Source organism: Hyla sarda, chromosome 4 (assembly GCF_029499605.1).
Source record: "Hyla sarda isolate aHylSar1 chromosome 4, aHylSar1.hap1, whole genome shotgun sequence".
Classification (NCBI taxonomy): Eukaryota; Metazoa; Chordata; class Amphibia; order Anura; family Hylidae; genus Hyla; species Hyla sarda.
Window position 1 is genome coordinate 95,242,695 of NC_079192.1, and position 14,954 is coordinate 95,257,648.

At 39.9% G+C, this 14,954-nt stretch overlaps 1 protein-coding gene across 3 annotated transcripts in view; it reads left to right on the top strand.

Annotated features, from left to right (window-relative positions):
- Positions 1-14,954, top strand: part of ITGA11 (integrin subunit alpha 11) — a 151,591-nt gene that overhangs the window by 113,898 nt on the left and 22,739 nt on the right. For all 3 annotated transcript variants that reach the window (XM_056571622.1, XM_056571623.1, XM_056571620.1), the window contains 2 exons: positions 13,363-13,570; positions 14,351-14,449. In XM_056571622.1, the coding sequence (XP_056427597.1) occupies positions 13,363-13,570; positions 14,351-14,449 (307 nt within the window). The remainder of the gene's footprint in view (positions 1-13,362; positions 13,571-14,350; positions 14,450-14,954) is intronic.

The window sequence follows — 14,954 nt, forward strand, 5'->3', positions numbered from 1 at the left end:
AATCACATCCTGTTTTTGCCTTAATGGAATCTGAACATCTGAATCATCCTCTAAAATCAGTAGCAGTAGGGAGAATAGCGATCTCCAATGTTTCCAAAATGTCATCATAGATAGCCTTCCAATAAACATAAATTTTATTACAATTCCATTAAACTTGTAGAAGTTCACCTTTCTATGACCACATCTGGAGCATCTTGAATCATTCTGTTTTTTAATATTATACAAAAAGTCTGGGGAATATTACAGTCTGAGAATTAAATTAAATGAGGCAATGGTTTTAAATTCCTTCTTAGAATTAATCAATACATATTTAATGTTAACACACATTCTAGTTCATGGAACCATAATCTTTTTCCAGGCATTGAAGCTTTTGATTATTAAAGGAAACCTGTCACCTCTTTCATGCTGCCTAAACCCTAAGTAATTGCAGCACTCCCCGGTAGTTTCTCCCTACCCAACCAACCTTGATTGATAGACCTCTACCTTTTTGGGTTTAAGGAGAAATCTATCATTTAAGGCCGGAGGGGCGGGGAGAAGCTACAAGACACTTTTGCACTGACTTGTGGTTCAGGCAGCATGAAAGTAATGACAGGTTCCCTTTAACCCTATCTTTGTTTCATTCTTTATGTTTCAAAAAAACAGGATTAAAAGGGTACTCCGGTGGAAAACAAATGGTTTTTAAATCAACCGGTGCCAGAAAGTTATACAGATTTGTAAATTACTTCTATTAACAAAATATGCTTATCAGCTGATATGCTTATCAGCTGCTGTATGCTCTACAGAAAGTTGTGTAGTTCTTTTCAGTCTGACCACCACTAGTGTTGCTCGCGAATATTCACAATTCGCAATTCCAATTAGGGAATATTCGCGAATATAGCAATATATATTCACAATTACGCATATTCGTTTTTTTTTAATTTTTTTTCTTCACAGTACACATCACAGTGATCACCCCTCTCTGCTTCCAGCTTGTGTGGTGTAAAGAAGGCTCTAATACTACTGTGTGAGACTGGCGTACGAATTTTCACTTATGCTAATTTCCGCATATGCTAATTTTCACATATGCTAAAATTTACGCGAATATTACGAATATGCGAATTTAGCAAATATATGACGAATATTCGTCCATATATTCGCTAAATTCGCGAATTCGAATATGGCCTATGCCACTCAACACTACTCTCCACTGCCACCTCTCTCTGTGTCTGTCCAGAACAGAAGCCAATCCCCAGAGCAAACCTCTCCTGCTCTGGACAGTTTCTGACATAGACAGAGGTGGCAGCAAAGAGCACTGTGGTCAGACTGGAAGGAATTTCACAACTTCCTGTGGAGCATACAGCAGCTGATAAGTACTGCAAGGTTTAAGATTTTTAAATAGAAGTAATTTGCAAATCTGTTTAACTTTCAGGCAACAGTTGATATATTTAAAAAAAAAAAAAATTTCCAACGGAGTACCCCTTTAGGAGCTTCATGATTAAACCTGGCAGGATTTTAAATATTCCCACAGTAGGGTAATATCTATATACTGTATGGGTCTACCTTGGAAAAAAAAGCTTGACAATGGCTGTGTGAGACAGCCAAAATGTCGCCTGTACATTTGATAATGAATAAAGACAGTAATTCATCACACATCGGTGTGCTGCTGGATTTCTTACTTTTGTTATTGTGAAACCTCTGACCCAGGCTTGGCCAGCTTGCACCCACAGAATTTGGAGTGTGATTCTCTTTTGTATTTTGGTTATCTATCTATCCATTTCATAACTCTGTCTATCTGTCTATCTGTCTGTCTGTCTGTCTCTCTATCTATCTATCTATCTATCTATCCATCTCATAGCTCTATCTATCTATCTATCTATCTATCTATCTATCTCATATCTATCTATCTGCCTGTCTATCTATTTTAGATAATAGCTCCCTCACCTAATTTTTAAGTATTCCATGTTTTAATTGGAGAAATGTATATAAATCTTTATCTCTAAGATCATATTCTATCTTAAGTCTCATTTTTTAACTTCACCATTTTGCTAATTTTTTTTTCTACTTAGCTCTTAGGCTAAGTTTCCACTTGTTTTTTTTTTCTGGCAGTTTTTGGATATCGGCCACTGCAGTTTTTGTGCCAAAGCCAGAAGTGTATTCAAAAGGAATCGGACATATAAAGGAAGGACTTACACTTCTCCTCGCCTATGGATTCACTTCTGACTTTGCTCAAAAACTGCAGTGGCAGGACTCCAAAAACTGCCAGAAAAAAATCAAGTGGAAACTTAGCCTTACAGTATACAGAATCCTGATTTTGTAAATCTTATTGAGGTGAATATTAAAGGAGTACTCTGCCCCTAGACATCTTATCCCCTTTCCAAAGGATAGGGGATAAGATGTCTCATCACAAGGGGGTCACCGCAGGGATTTCCTGCGATCTCCAGCGTTGTACCCCAGTCATCCGGTGCATGGAGCAAACTCCGCTCCATGCTGGATGATGGGTGACCACTCATTCATGTCTATGGGAGGAGACATGATGGCTACACCCTCTCCCATAGACAGGAATGGAGGGGGCTTGGTACAATGTCATGAACAAGCTTCCGTATTTGAAACACCGTGGGGCGCAAGGATCCAAGCGTCTGGACCCCCCCCCCCACATGATCTGACATCTTATCCCCTATCTTTTAGAAGCTCATTCATTATTATAATGGACAAGGGCTCAATAGCCAAAGCAAGGGGGAGAGGGGACAATCCTGCCTTATCTCATTTGGAAGTGTCATATCTTCTAACACACAGTTACAGTTTACATGTGGTGCAATAATATTAAAGGGGTTTTATAAGCTAGATGAATCACTGAGCTATCCTTAGGAAAGGTCATTAAAATCATATGTTTGGGGTGCCAACTCCTGCCAATCAGCTGTGTACCAAAGCCATGGTGTCCTCATGAACAGAGAACAGAGCCAAAAGTAGTCAATGTCTCATCAATGGGAGCTAAGTTGCAGTAACCCACCATGGCCACTACACAATGCATGAAGTTGTCTGCTTTCAGCTCTGTTCTCTATATATGTGGGTACCATGGTGGTGCCAACAGCTTATGAGCAGGTGCCAGGTGTTGGCACCCAACTAATCTGAAATTGATGACCTAAGGATAGGTCATCATTAAATTTAGCCTGGAAAACCCATTTACTATACACAGAAAGGCAGACACAAACAAATCCCAAGGGGAAGCAGCTAGTGTAATTTTACACTTTGGCAGGCCCAGTACTAAAATTATTATAAGTGCCCATCCTACCAACAGATGCTTCAAAGTGCCCTACAGAGTTCCTGCTAAAGATATCACCACAGTCCCCACTATGGATATCCTACAGAAGCCCTGCCATGAATTCTCACCAAAATTTCACCCACCAATGCCCTCAAAAAAGTGCTTTGGCCTAAAGATACACCGCTTGCCACAGAAGCCTTCCAGACTACTAGCCACTGGTTCTTCTGGGCTGGACCCATTCACAGTGTAAAAAGCTGCACTGTTTGTCCTGGCTACAGGAGATAAACATAACAACTATCTAACAATAACAATAACCATAGATATATATTATTAAAGTAGCTGATTCCGTGTTGAGCCACAGGCATAGAAACTTGTAAATTCTTTAGTGGTTACCATAAAATTGTGGGTGCTGCTTGTTTTCGTAGAAACAATAAATCCAACCAATTCAAAATAGTTTCCAGTTCAAAACACCCTCAGGTGAGCGTCTGCCAATCCCACGGTTGTGATTATCATGCCACTGATACTTTAGGTTTTCGGGTTTGTTAATAGCGTTATTCCGGGGAACTGTCTGCATGAAGCCTCTCTGAGTCATCAGCAGCCATATCTATAGCAAGCATAACTCATATGCAGACCATTTTCCAGCTTTGCTGGACTTGCCACAAACAGAATATAAAAAAAAAAAAAGTCTATCATAGCTTATTGTATTTCCAGTGCAGATGGAAAGAATATATCTTTGATACATAGCCCCCTGGGAAAAAAAAAAGTATCAGTTTCAGATTTCCAAAGTTCCATTGACTTTGCTTGATGATGTATGACATTAATGTAATATATATTATTATTTCTGCCAGGCATCCTTGTGTCCCAGTAAATGGGGATGATTTTCCCACACAAAAAGTAAATTTGCTTATCGGTGAGCTTTGACTATTCTTCCCAACTTTGCCTTTAACCCCTTAAGGACCAAGGATGTACAGGTACGTCCTTGGTCCTGCTCCCGTGATATAACGCGGGGTTACACGGTAACCCCGCATCATATCACAGCGGGCCCAGCGTCATAGTGAAGCCGGGACCCGTCGCTAATAGCTAATAGCAGCGCGCTATTAACCCTTTAGCCGCGCGCTCAGAGCTGAGCCACGCGGCTAAAAGTGAAAGTAAAAGCTGCCGGTTAACTCAGTGGGCTGTTCGGGATAGCCGCGGCGAAATCGCGGCATCCCGAACAGCTTACAAGACAGCGGGAGGGCCCCTACCTGCCTCCTCGCTGTCCGATCGCCGAATGACTGCTCAGTGCCTGAGATTCAGGCATGAACAGTCATGCGGCAGAATCATCGATCACTGCTTTCCTATGAGAAACCAGTGATCAATGATAAAGATCAGTGTGTGCAGTGTTATAGGTCCCTATGGGAGCTATAACACTGCAAAAAAAGTGAATGAATATCTTTTAACCCCTCCCCTATTAAAAGTTTGAATCACCCCCCTTTTCCTATAAAAAAAAAAAACACAGTGTAAATAAAGATAAAAATAAATATATATGGTATCACCGCGTGCGGAAATGTCCGAATTATAAAAATATATCATTAATTAAACCGCTCGGTCAATGGCGTACGCGCAAAAAAATTCCAAAGTCCAAAATAGTGCATTTTTGGTCACTTTTTATATCATTTAAAAATGAATAAAAAGCGATCAATAAGTCCTATCAATGCAATGGTACCGTTAAAAACTTCAGATCCCGGCGCAAAAAATGAGCCCTCATACCGCCCCATACACGGAAAAATAAAAAAGTTATAGGGGTCAGAAAATGATAATTTTAAACGTATTAATTTTCCTGCATGTAGTTATGATTTTTTCCAGAAGTACGACAAAATCAAACCTATATAAGTAGGGTATCATTTTAATCGTATGGACCTACAGAATAAAGATAAGCTGTCATTTTTACCGAAAAATGTACTACGTAGAAACGGAAGCCCCCAAAAGTTACAAAACTGCGTTTTTTTTTCAATTTTGTCGCACAAAGATTTTTTTTTCCATTTCACCATAGATTTTTGGGCAAAATGGCTGACGTCATTACAAAGTAGAATTGGTGGCGCAAAAAATAAGCAATCATATGGATTTTTAGGTGCAAAATTTAAAGAGTTATGATTTTTTAAAGGCAAGGAGCAAAAAACGAAAATGCAAAAACGGAAAAAACCCCGGTCCTTAAGGGGTTAAGGGGAATCATAAATGTAGAGGAAACAAAAGTGTAGCATAAGTATATTGTACTGATACACAGTAAAAATGAATATGAATGTGTGGCCTCTTAATGTCACTTCTGTTACACATTATTATTTTATTCTTTTTAATTTTATTAATACTTTATTTACTTTATTTTTACCAATTTTACAGGCAATGTGTCATCAGAAAACCAACAATTGTTTAAAACAAGTACTTTCCATGTTGCTATCTATCTCGTAGCATTTACTTGTAACTTAAATCTTTCAGTTTTCAGTCTGGCTACTAAGCCTAATATTTAGCTGACACAGCCTGACACTGTTTTCAGTCTGGCTACTAAGCCTAATATTTAGCTGACACTGCTGAAATTGTTCTGCACAAATCACTTTCCAGTAGTGTCCTCCTTGTCAATACAGATTGAAGTTCAGTGTAAGGTGACACCAGTATATAGATTAGATCAGGCCGCTCACAATAGGTCATGTTCGGGACTCAGCTCCTCCCCTCTCTAAACAATGATGTCTGCACAAGTTACAGAGCATACCCACAACACTTTCCCTTGTAAGTGAATAGGGTCTGCTCCAGACTATTTTTCCTATGTCCATGGAGCTTGCTGTAAATCTTTTTTTTTGCTGTAGAAGATTCTAAATACTGGTAAAAGCAGCTCAGGCAAGATGGCTGCCCCATAATAATGTACAAAAAACTGTACAATAATAAAGTAGAAACAGATTAGAAAAAAGACTACATTTGAGTATCTGGCTTTGATCAATATAAAAATCAAGGTGATACATTCCCTTTAAAGGGGTACTCTGGTGGAAAACAAATGTTTTCAGATCAACTGATGCCAGAAATTTAAACAGATTTGTAAGTTACCTTTATTTTAAAATCTTAATCCTTCCAGTACTTTTCAGATGCTGTATGCTCCAGAGGAGGTTGTGTAGCTCTTTCCCGTCTGACCACAGTACTCTCTGCTGCCAGATCTGTCTGTGACAGGTACTGTCCAGAGTAAAAGCAAATCCCCATAGCCAACCTCTCCTGCTCTGGACGGTTCCTGACTTGGACAGAGGTGGTAGCAGAGAGCACTGTGGTCAGATGGGAAAGAACTACACAACTTCCTCTGTAGTCAGTGGTGTTGCCAGGGTTGGAGCTACCCGGTACGGTAGAAGATGGTGTCACACCATGCAACCCCCCCCCCCCCCAAGTAATTTTTTAGCCTGGTGTAATGGATGCCAATGGTGTAGCATGTTTTGGAAAATTATTTCCAGTATAATAATCAAATATGCCAATTGTCAAGGAATAGGAAAGCGCTAGAGGAGGTTGTCACCATTTAAAACTAGAGCTCCAGGCATGACCTTAGCAGTGGTAAGGTGATGCTGGGAGTAGTTGTTTTACCTATCATAATTGCCAAACTTACAAGTGACTACAACAATAGGGTCTGCAAACTCTACACGAACTTTATGTACAGAGTCTAACCCCAATTCACCAGGGGACAACAAATCACTTTGTTTTATGGTCAGAGAGGATAAGCGCCATGGGGGATCAAGGAGGCTAAGCCCCTCAAGTCTCCTGCCACCATAGATCCACCAACACCTAGTATTCTACAGGGGGCGCCAGCTATTTCAGCAGCGCTAACTCAATTTCAGGTCACTGACCACCATGGTAATTAGGACTTATAACTCAAAAGATAAAGCACAAAAGGAACAAATATTATAATAAAAAGAAATAAAAAATAGAAAATAGTAAAAAGATTATGTGAAATAACAAAAAATTTTTTTTTGAAAACCAAGAAAATTAAGAGATAGAATAGTATCCAAAAATGGTCATTGTCAAGGGTCCACCACCGAGTACCATATCCCTTCATTCAGTGAAATAAAAAACTAACTACCGGTATATAAATGTGTAAAAAAAAAAACATAAAATTACTGAATAGTGTTTTAAAGTTTATTAAAGTGCTCCCCTTAGTTATAAAATATATGTAATTCAAATTATTAATGGCAAACACAGCGAGTGGCATTTCATCCTCCAGCAAAATATTCTTGATGAAAAATCTTTAAAATAAACAAAAACAAACTAAAATATTATTACTGAATCCTCATATATATATACACATATATATATATATACATATACTGTGTATATATATATATATATATATATATACACAAAATATACAATATGTATATCCATTATTTGCCCCCCTTCCTTTTTAAAACCCTAAATCATATTAAATTCTACGTTTAGTCCATAAAGACGAAGGGTATTCAATTTGTGTATCCACCATAACTCCCATTTCCTTAGTATCGCCAACCTATCCCCGCCTCTAACTGGGACAGTTACCTGGTCTATAGCCATAAATTTGATTTCCCTCTCTGAATGTTTAAATTCAACACATTGTTTAGAAACTGGTAAGTCTAGCTTATCGTTTCTGATACTGTACCTGTGGTTGTTTATTCTTGTCTTTAAACTCCACGTGGTTTGACCCATGTAGAGTTTTTTACAAGGGCACTTTAGGACATAAATTACCCATGTAGAATTACACGTCAAGAATTGCTTAAGATTGTAAACTTTCTGGGTGTTAGGGTGTATCAAGTTTGAACCCTTTATCATCAAAGGGCAATTTATACAAGAGAGGCAGGGGAAGGAGCCCAATCTATGTTTAGTTAAAAATGTCTGCCTCTCCCTTTTCTCAGTCTTAATTTCAGCATGTACCAACCGATCCTTTAAATTTCTAGTTCTTCTATAAGACATCAATGGATTAATAGAAAATTCCTTTACCGTAGGAAAACTGTTTTTTAAAATAGGCCAGTATTTATTCAAAATCCTCGAGATATAATTGCTGTGTTGATTGTAGACTGAGGTAAAGGGAATCCTACTCTGAGTTTTCCTAATGTTTTTTTACCAATGTGGATGTCCTATCCATACCTTCGACCCCTTTTCTATCTTTGATAGATAGATATAGAAAACAGAAGACTGTAGCACTCCAAATGTGGTGAAATAGCAGTGGCGTTTATTCCAACTCAAACATCAAGGCATTGATTGAAGCTGGAATAAACGCCACTGCTTTTTCACCACATTTGGAGTGCTACAGTCTTCTGTTTTCTATATCCACGTTGTGATTCCTGTGACCTGGGACTCCGGCCGTTTGCACCCACCATTTCCACTATTTTCAACAAGGAGTGCTGCTTCCTTATCCTATTGTTTGATAGATAGATAGATAGATAGATAGATAGATAGATAGATATGCAAAGTCCAGAAATCAAAGCACCGACAGGTCAAGGATCTTCATAAGCTGGTTTCTTTATTCACCCCAAAAAGTTACAACGTTTCGGCAATAATAGCCTTTATCAAGCATGCTTGATAAAGGCTATTATTGCCGAAACGTTGTAACTTTTTGGGGTGAATAAAGAAACCAGCTTATGAAGATCCTTGACCTGTCGGTGCTGTGATTTCTGGACTTTGCATAAACTAATACTAGACTGGCTGCCTGGGTGTTTCACATGCTGCCAGGTTGGTCCCCGGTGCTGTCTCATGCCAATTCTTGTAGACAGCTGGATAGATGGATAGATAGATAGATAGATAGATAGATAGATAGATGGATAGATCATTGTATTTACATGGCTTTTTTTTGTACATTTCTTGCCAACATTTCTGCTACTACACTTCCACAAGTTATTTTATAAAAACTTAGGATGAAGCCAAATTTGCTTTGACTTTTGCATTAATAGCCGATTTACAACATGTAACAATTTAAAATTGTGGCTAATTTTTGCACACTCTCACTCCAACCGGCAGCACATTTTGACACTTAGATTTAAAGGGGAACTCCACTGCTCAGCACTTGGAACAAACTGTTCCGAATGCTGGAGCCAGCGCCGGGAGCTTATGATGGCATAGCCCCGCCCCCTCAATGCAAGTCGATGGGAGGGCCAGTGACAGGCGTCACGCCCCCTCCCACAGACTTGCATTGAGGGAGCGGGGCATGATGTCAGCAGCTCCCGGCGCCAACTCCAGCATTCGGAACAGTTTGTTCCAAACTCTGAGCAGCAGAGTACCCCTTTAAGCTATTTAGTTATTTATGAAGAATGCGCGCCTTATTAATACATTTGGCGCAAGTACATATGATGTACTCAGTGGGGAAATAACTTGATTTACACAATGATAAATTCTCCCCCATATACTTTAGTAGCACAATATACATTTCTGTTTTCTTCAGTGGATCCACTAATCCAGACTGTTTCAGTTATTCACATAATGAGTGAAGATTTATTGAGAACACATGTTTCTGAAATGTAAATGTTTCCATAAATTCTTCAAAACGCTAAAAGAAAGACACAGTAGCACAGGATTGTTTAAAGTATACTGTTACATGACTCCATTGTCTGGATTTACATCCTTCACATTATTTCACAACAGGTCTGACTGGTAGCTCAACAGGCGTCAATGAAAGGTCCAGTAGCCAAGAGTAATCCAAGTCTATCTTTATAAAGTATTTAAAGTGTACCTGTCAGATCCCACAAAAAAAAAATATATAAATTGTTATTTAGTACCTAATCCTGACCATGTACTAATTTTTATGCTCCCGTCACCCATATTTATTATAAAAAATAAATCTTTTCATTAGCTTACAGTGTTAGAAATCCTCTCAGAGGAAAGGGGGGGGGGGGTCCCTCCTTGTGGTGGGAGGTGATTGGTGGGTCTGCTCATGCAGCCTTGTCATGAGTCATCTCTTGTCTATGACTCATGGACAATCCTGATGCTGCTGCAGGACTGGGTGGTGTCCCAGTAGGTATGGGCACCCCTATTGGTGGAATTTTCAGGGACCGTTTTCTTTATTATATATTCAAAAAATGTTAACTATATTACAAAAGGTCTTTAATTTTCATCAGTAATAACACATAAAAAGTTTTTGGATCTGACAGTGCCCATTTAAACCAAAAATTCTCTTTTATATTTCTTGTACTTTAAACTTATTCTGTGTATGTTATCTACAGAGGCAGCAGCTTTTTTTATTTCATACACATACATACTTGGTCAGTGGTGCAAATAGCAGAGATAGGGCTCCATGATCAAGAACGGGCACCATTATACTACACTGCTCAAAAAAATAAAGGGAACACTTAAACAACACATTGTAACTCCAACTCAATCACACTTCTGTGAAATCACACTGTCCACTCAGGAAGCAACACTGATTGGCAATCAATTTCACATGCTGTTGTGCAAATGGAACAGACAACAGGTGGAAATTATAGACAATTAGCAAGACACCCCCAATGAAGGAGTGGGGACCACAGACCACTTCACAGTTCCTATGCTTCCTGTCTGATGTTTTGGTCATTTCTGAATGCTGGCGGTGCTTTCACTCTAGTGATAGCATGAGACAGAGTCTACAACCCATTCAAGTGGCTCAGGTAGTAAAGCTCATCCAGGATGGCACATCAATCTGTCTGTCAGCGTAATGTCCAGAGCATGGAGGCGCTACCAGAAGACAGGCCAGTACATTAGGAGATGTGGAGGAGGCCGTAGGAGGGGAACAACCCAGCAGCAGGAACGCTACCTCCACCTCCAGCAGAGCCCTGCAAAATGAACACCAGCAGGCCACAAATGTGCATGTATCCATTCAAATGGTCAGAAACAGACTCCATGAGGGTGGTATGAGGGCTCAACGTCCACAGGTTGGGGTTGTGCTGACAGCCCAACACTGTGCAGGACGTGTGGCATTTTGCAGAGAACACTAAGATTGGTAAATTTGCCACTGGCGCCCTTTGCTCTTTACAGATGAAAGCAGGTTTACACTGAGTGCATGTGACCGAGTCTGGAGACACCGTGGAGAACTTCTGCTGCCTGCAACATGCTCCAGCTTGATTGGTTTGGCGGTGGGTCAATAATGGTGTGGGGTAGCATTTCTTTAGGGGGCCGTACAGCCCTCCATGTGCTTGCCAGTGGTAGCCTGACTGCCATTAAGTATCGAGATGAGATCCTCAGACCCCTTGTGAGACCATATGCTGGTGTGGTTGTCCCTGGGTTCCTCCTAATGCAAGACAATGCTAGACCTCATGTGGCTGGAATGTGTCAGCAGTTCCTGCAAGAGGAAGGCATTGATGCTATGGACTGGCCCACCCGTTCCCCAGACCTGAATCTGATTGAGCACATCTGGAACATCATTTCCAACGGATGCTTTAGTCCAGGTCTGGGAGGACATCCCTCAGGAGACCATCCACTACCTCATCAGGAGAATGCCCAGGTGTTGTAGGGAGGTCATATGGCCACATGGAGGCCACACACACTACTGAGCCTCATTTTGACTTGTTTTAAGGACATTACATCAAAGTTGGATCAGCCTGTAGTGTGGTTTTCCACTTCGATTTTGAGTGTGACTCCATATCCAGACCTCCATGGGGTGATAAATTTGATTTCCATTGATAATTTTTGTGTGATTTTGTTGTCAGCACATTCAACTATGTAAAGACGAAAGTATTTCATTCGATTAGTTCATTCATTCAGATCTAGGATGTGTTATCTTAGTGTTCCCTTTATATTTTTAAACAGTTCAAAACAACAGTTCATTTCACCTCCATAAATGTTGGGTCAATTTGCTTACATTCTAACAATAAAAATAATGACAGTGCCTTGCTCCTTTTTAAAAGGAGTCAGGCTGGCTTTAAAAAAAAAAAGTATACTTACCTGCCTGATCCACGACTACTAGTGGTGTTTCAGTGGTGCTTGGATCTCCAGTGATCAGCACTTTCTGTTTAAGTCTTGACATGCAGGTAATACCCGGTCACTGGCCATAGCCCTGACCCACCTAAGCCACTAATATGTGTTGGACACAAAAGGCAACCAACAGACTTCATTTATTTAAATGGGGTCTGTTGGCTTTCTGGTATGCGTTCCACATTTTACTGGATAAATGCTACACTATTTTGCTACACTATTTTGTCTGGCATTTTTGGAGGATCCTAATGGAACCTCTGATGCAGGTGAGAACACAGACCAATTGGGTACTCCAGACAGAGGTTCTCTCCACCAGTAACACAGAACAAACCACTACTAAGCCCTATATCTCTAAAATCTCCAAGTAGTAATCTTTTATTGTATGTACTCCATTGCACTTGATGTAGACCACTCAAGGGAGCTGCACCCCATAGTTATTATTATTATTTGTCTTTGCATTAATATTTAGTCTCAGTCTCTCTCATGTAAATTACAAACTACCAGCTCCATTATGTCAGTGGATTCACACCTACGGTTCTTCAGCTGGTGCACAACTTAGGCTGGTTCACTTGTAGCTTTTTGGTCGGAATTACTTTTTATCCCAAATCAGGAAAGGCACTTATACAGTTTAAAACTATAATGAAACGATTTGGACATTTATCTGTATTTTAAACCCATTCCTGGTTTTGGCTAAAAATACTGACCAAAATATTATGTGTCAACCCAAACTAAGACCCTTGGCATGCCCTGACAGATTAGCTTTCAGACATGCTGTGATTTTTGTTTAATATGGGGCCTGCTTTGGGCTGGTTTAGTAATATGACATCTATGTTCGTGGACACCTAGCCTATGACTGATAGTAGAGAGACCTTCTTTCATGAAATCTACTTTTTCTCAATGTGTCCTAATGTTAGGTTTCTTAAAAACACTCAATGTGCAATGGCCTTCTAATTCAGACTGTGTATTCTCTTCCAAGAATGCTATTTCCTTAATAGTAAGGGACTGGAAAATTGTAAATAGAGCACATTCTGTTCCCTTTAAATGTGGAATCCAAACATTAAAAACATAGAGCAGACTGTGGTAATGAAGTCAAGCACATGTAGGAATGACAGTAATAGTAGGCTTTTAGAAAGGTTGTAATCTCAATTAGGAGTCCAGATATTGGTCTGGTTGTTGTATTTCTGACATATTCTTTTTTTTCTTACACTCAGGGAGTTTTGCCATCGCTCGCTCAGAAGGTCTCCCTCAGACTGCACAACTTTTAGTCGTTCTTTCGACAACTCTGTCTTCATCATTGAAGGAAGCAGAAGGCGAGTGGCCGTGGAAGTTACATTGGAAAACCGAGGGGAGAATGCATATAGCACTGTACTCAACATTTCCTACTCCCAGAACCTTCAGTATGCCAGTCTGATTACAAAGGTGACCAGCCACAGAGTCTCTCACATGGTGGGTGGGGAGTAACACTGGAATAGGATATTATGAAGCCATGGATTATGGGTAAAAATTGGACACAATCTCTGATGATCCAAAAGATCTGGTTGAACGAGGCAGGAAGGTATATAAGTAAGGTATACTTATAAATGTAAAACAGGGTCAGAAAATGACCAGTTGGTTAAATCATGTTCTTATGTTAAACATTTTTTAAAGGGCTCGGTTTCCAGCTGACTGTCAATCAAACAGAGACAGAGATGAGGAGGGAGCCTCAGCACTTCAGTGTCATGGGAATGCCTCTTTGACACTTGGCACTAGATAATAAAAATATTTTGGTACAGCAGTTTGAAAAGTGAATTGTAGGGGAGAGATTTCCGTGGTATTTGAATTGTGATGTATTTGAATTACAGATTTCCATGGTATTTGAATTACTGATTCTTATGCTTTTTTTTTTTTTTTTTTTTGCTGCACTGTATGATGTGGTGCCATTGTTATATGAGTAATGTATAGCATTATTTGGGCATCTAAAGCCATGTTCCTGAATGCATGTGGCTGAAAACCATGTTCCCGTGCGTTCAACTCTGGCTGCACGATGCTCTCAATAATTCCGGCAACATTTCCGCTGTATGCATTTACTGGCGTGCGTACCATATCCTATATCTGGAAGGGACAGCTATGTGCAATCCTATATCTACTGTGAACATATGGTAATTGTTTATTATATGTGATAAGGACTATAAATTCACCTTTTCTATGTTTACCCCCCAGGAAGAATCAGACATTAAGATTGAATGTAAAAATGATGAGCGTATACCGCACTGCAAGATCTGTAATGTCAGTTTCCCATTTTTCAGAGCCAAAGCCAAGGTGAGATGAGAGTTGCTGTGCTTGGGAATGAATGTTCTAAATTGACATGTTAAATATAGTTATGGTTCTAGACTTTGAATGTGGGCAAATAACTTAGTAGATGACTTTAGACTCTACAAAAAATATTCTTCATTTTAGTAAAATGGTTGGTAACAGGTTTTAGAAGAATGCGTATTTGACATAAACTCTACAGTAGATGTAAACTTCTATACAAGAGTCACATTTTTCATGCCATGAAATGTATAGCTTAATGAAGGTGGACATCTACCTGCAGAAAAGAACATCCAGCTGGTTGGGTTGGATACAGTTTTGCATGGTCCGTGGTCAGTTCCATTTTCATTTTATACTTTCAAATACAGAAAGCCTCCTCCCATAGGCTTGCATTGAGGGGCGGAGCGTGACGTCACACGGGGGCAGAGGCGTGATGTCACACGCCGCCTGCCCCGTGGTCGCCGGTAATCAGACCCAGAGCGAACATGCGCCGGCCTGAGCCGGTGTGTGACGT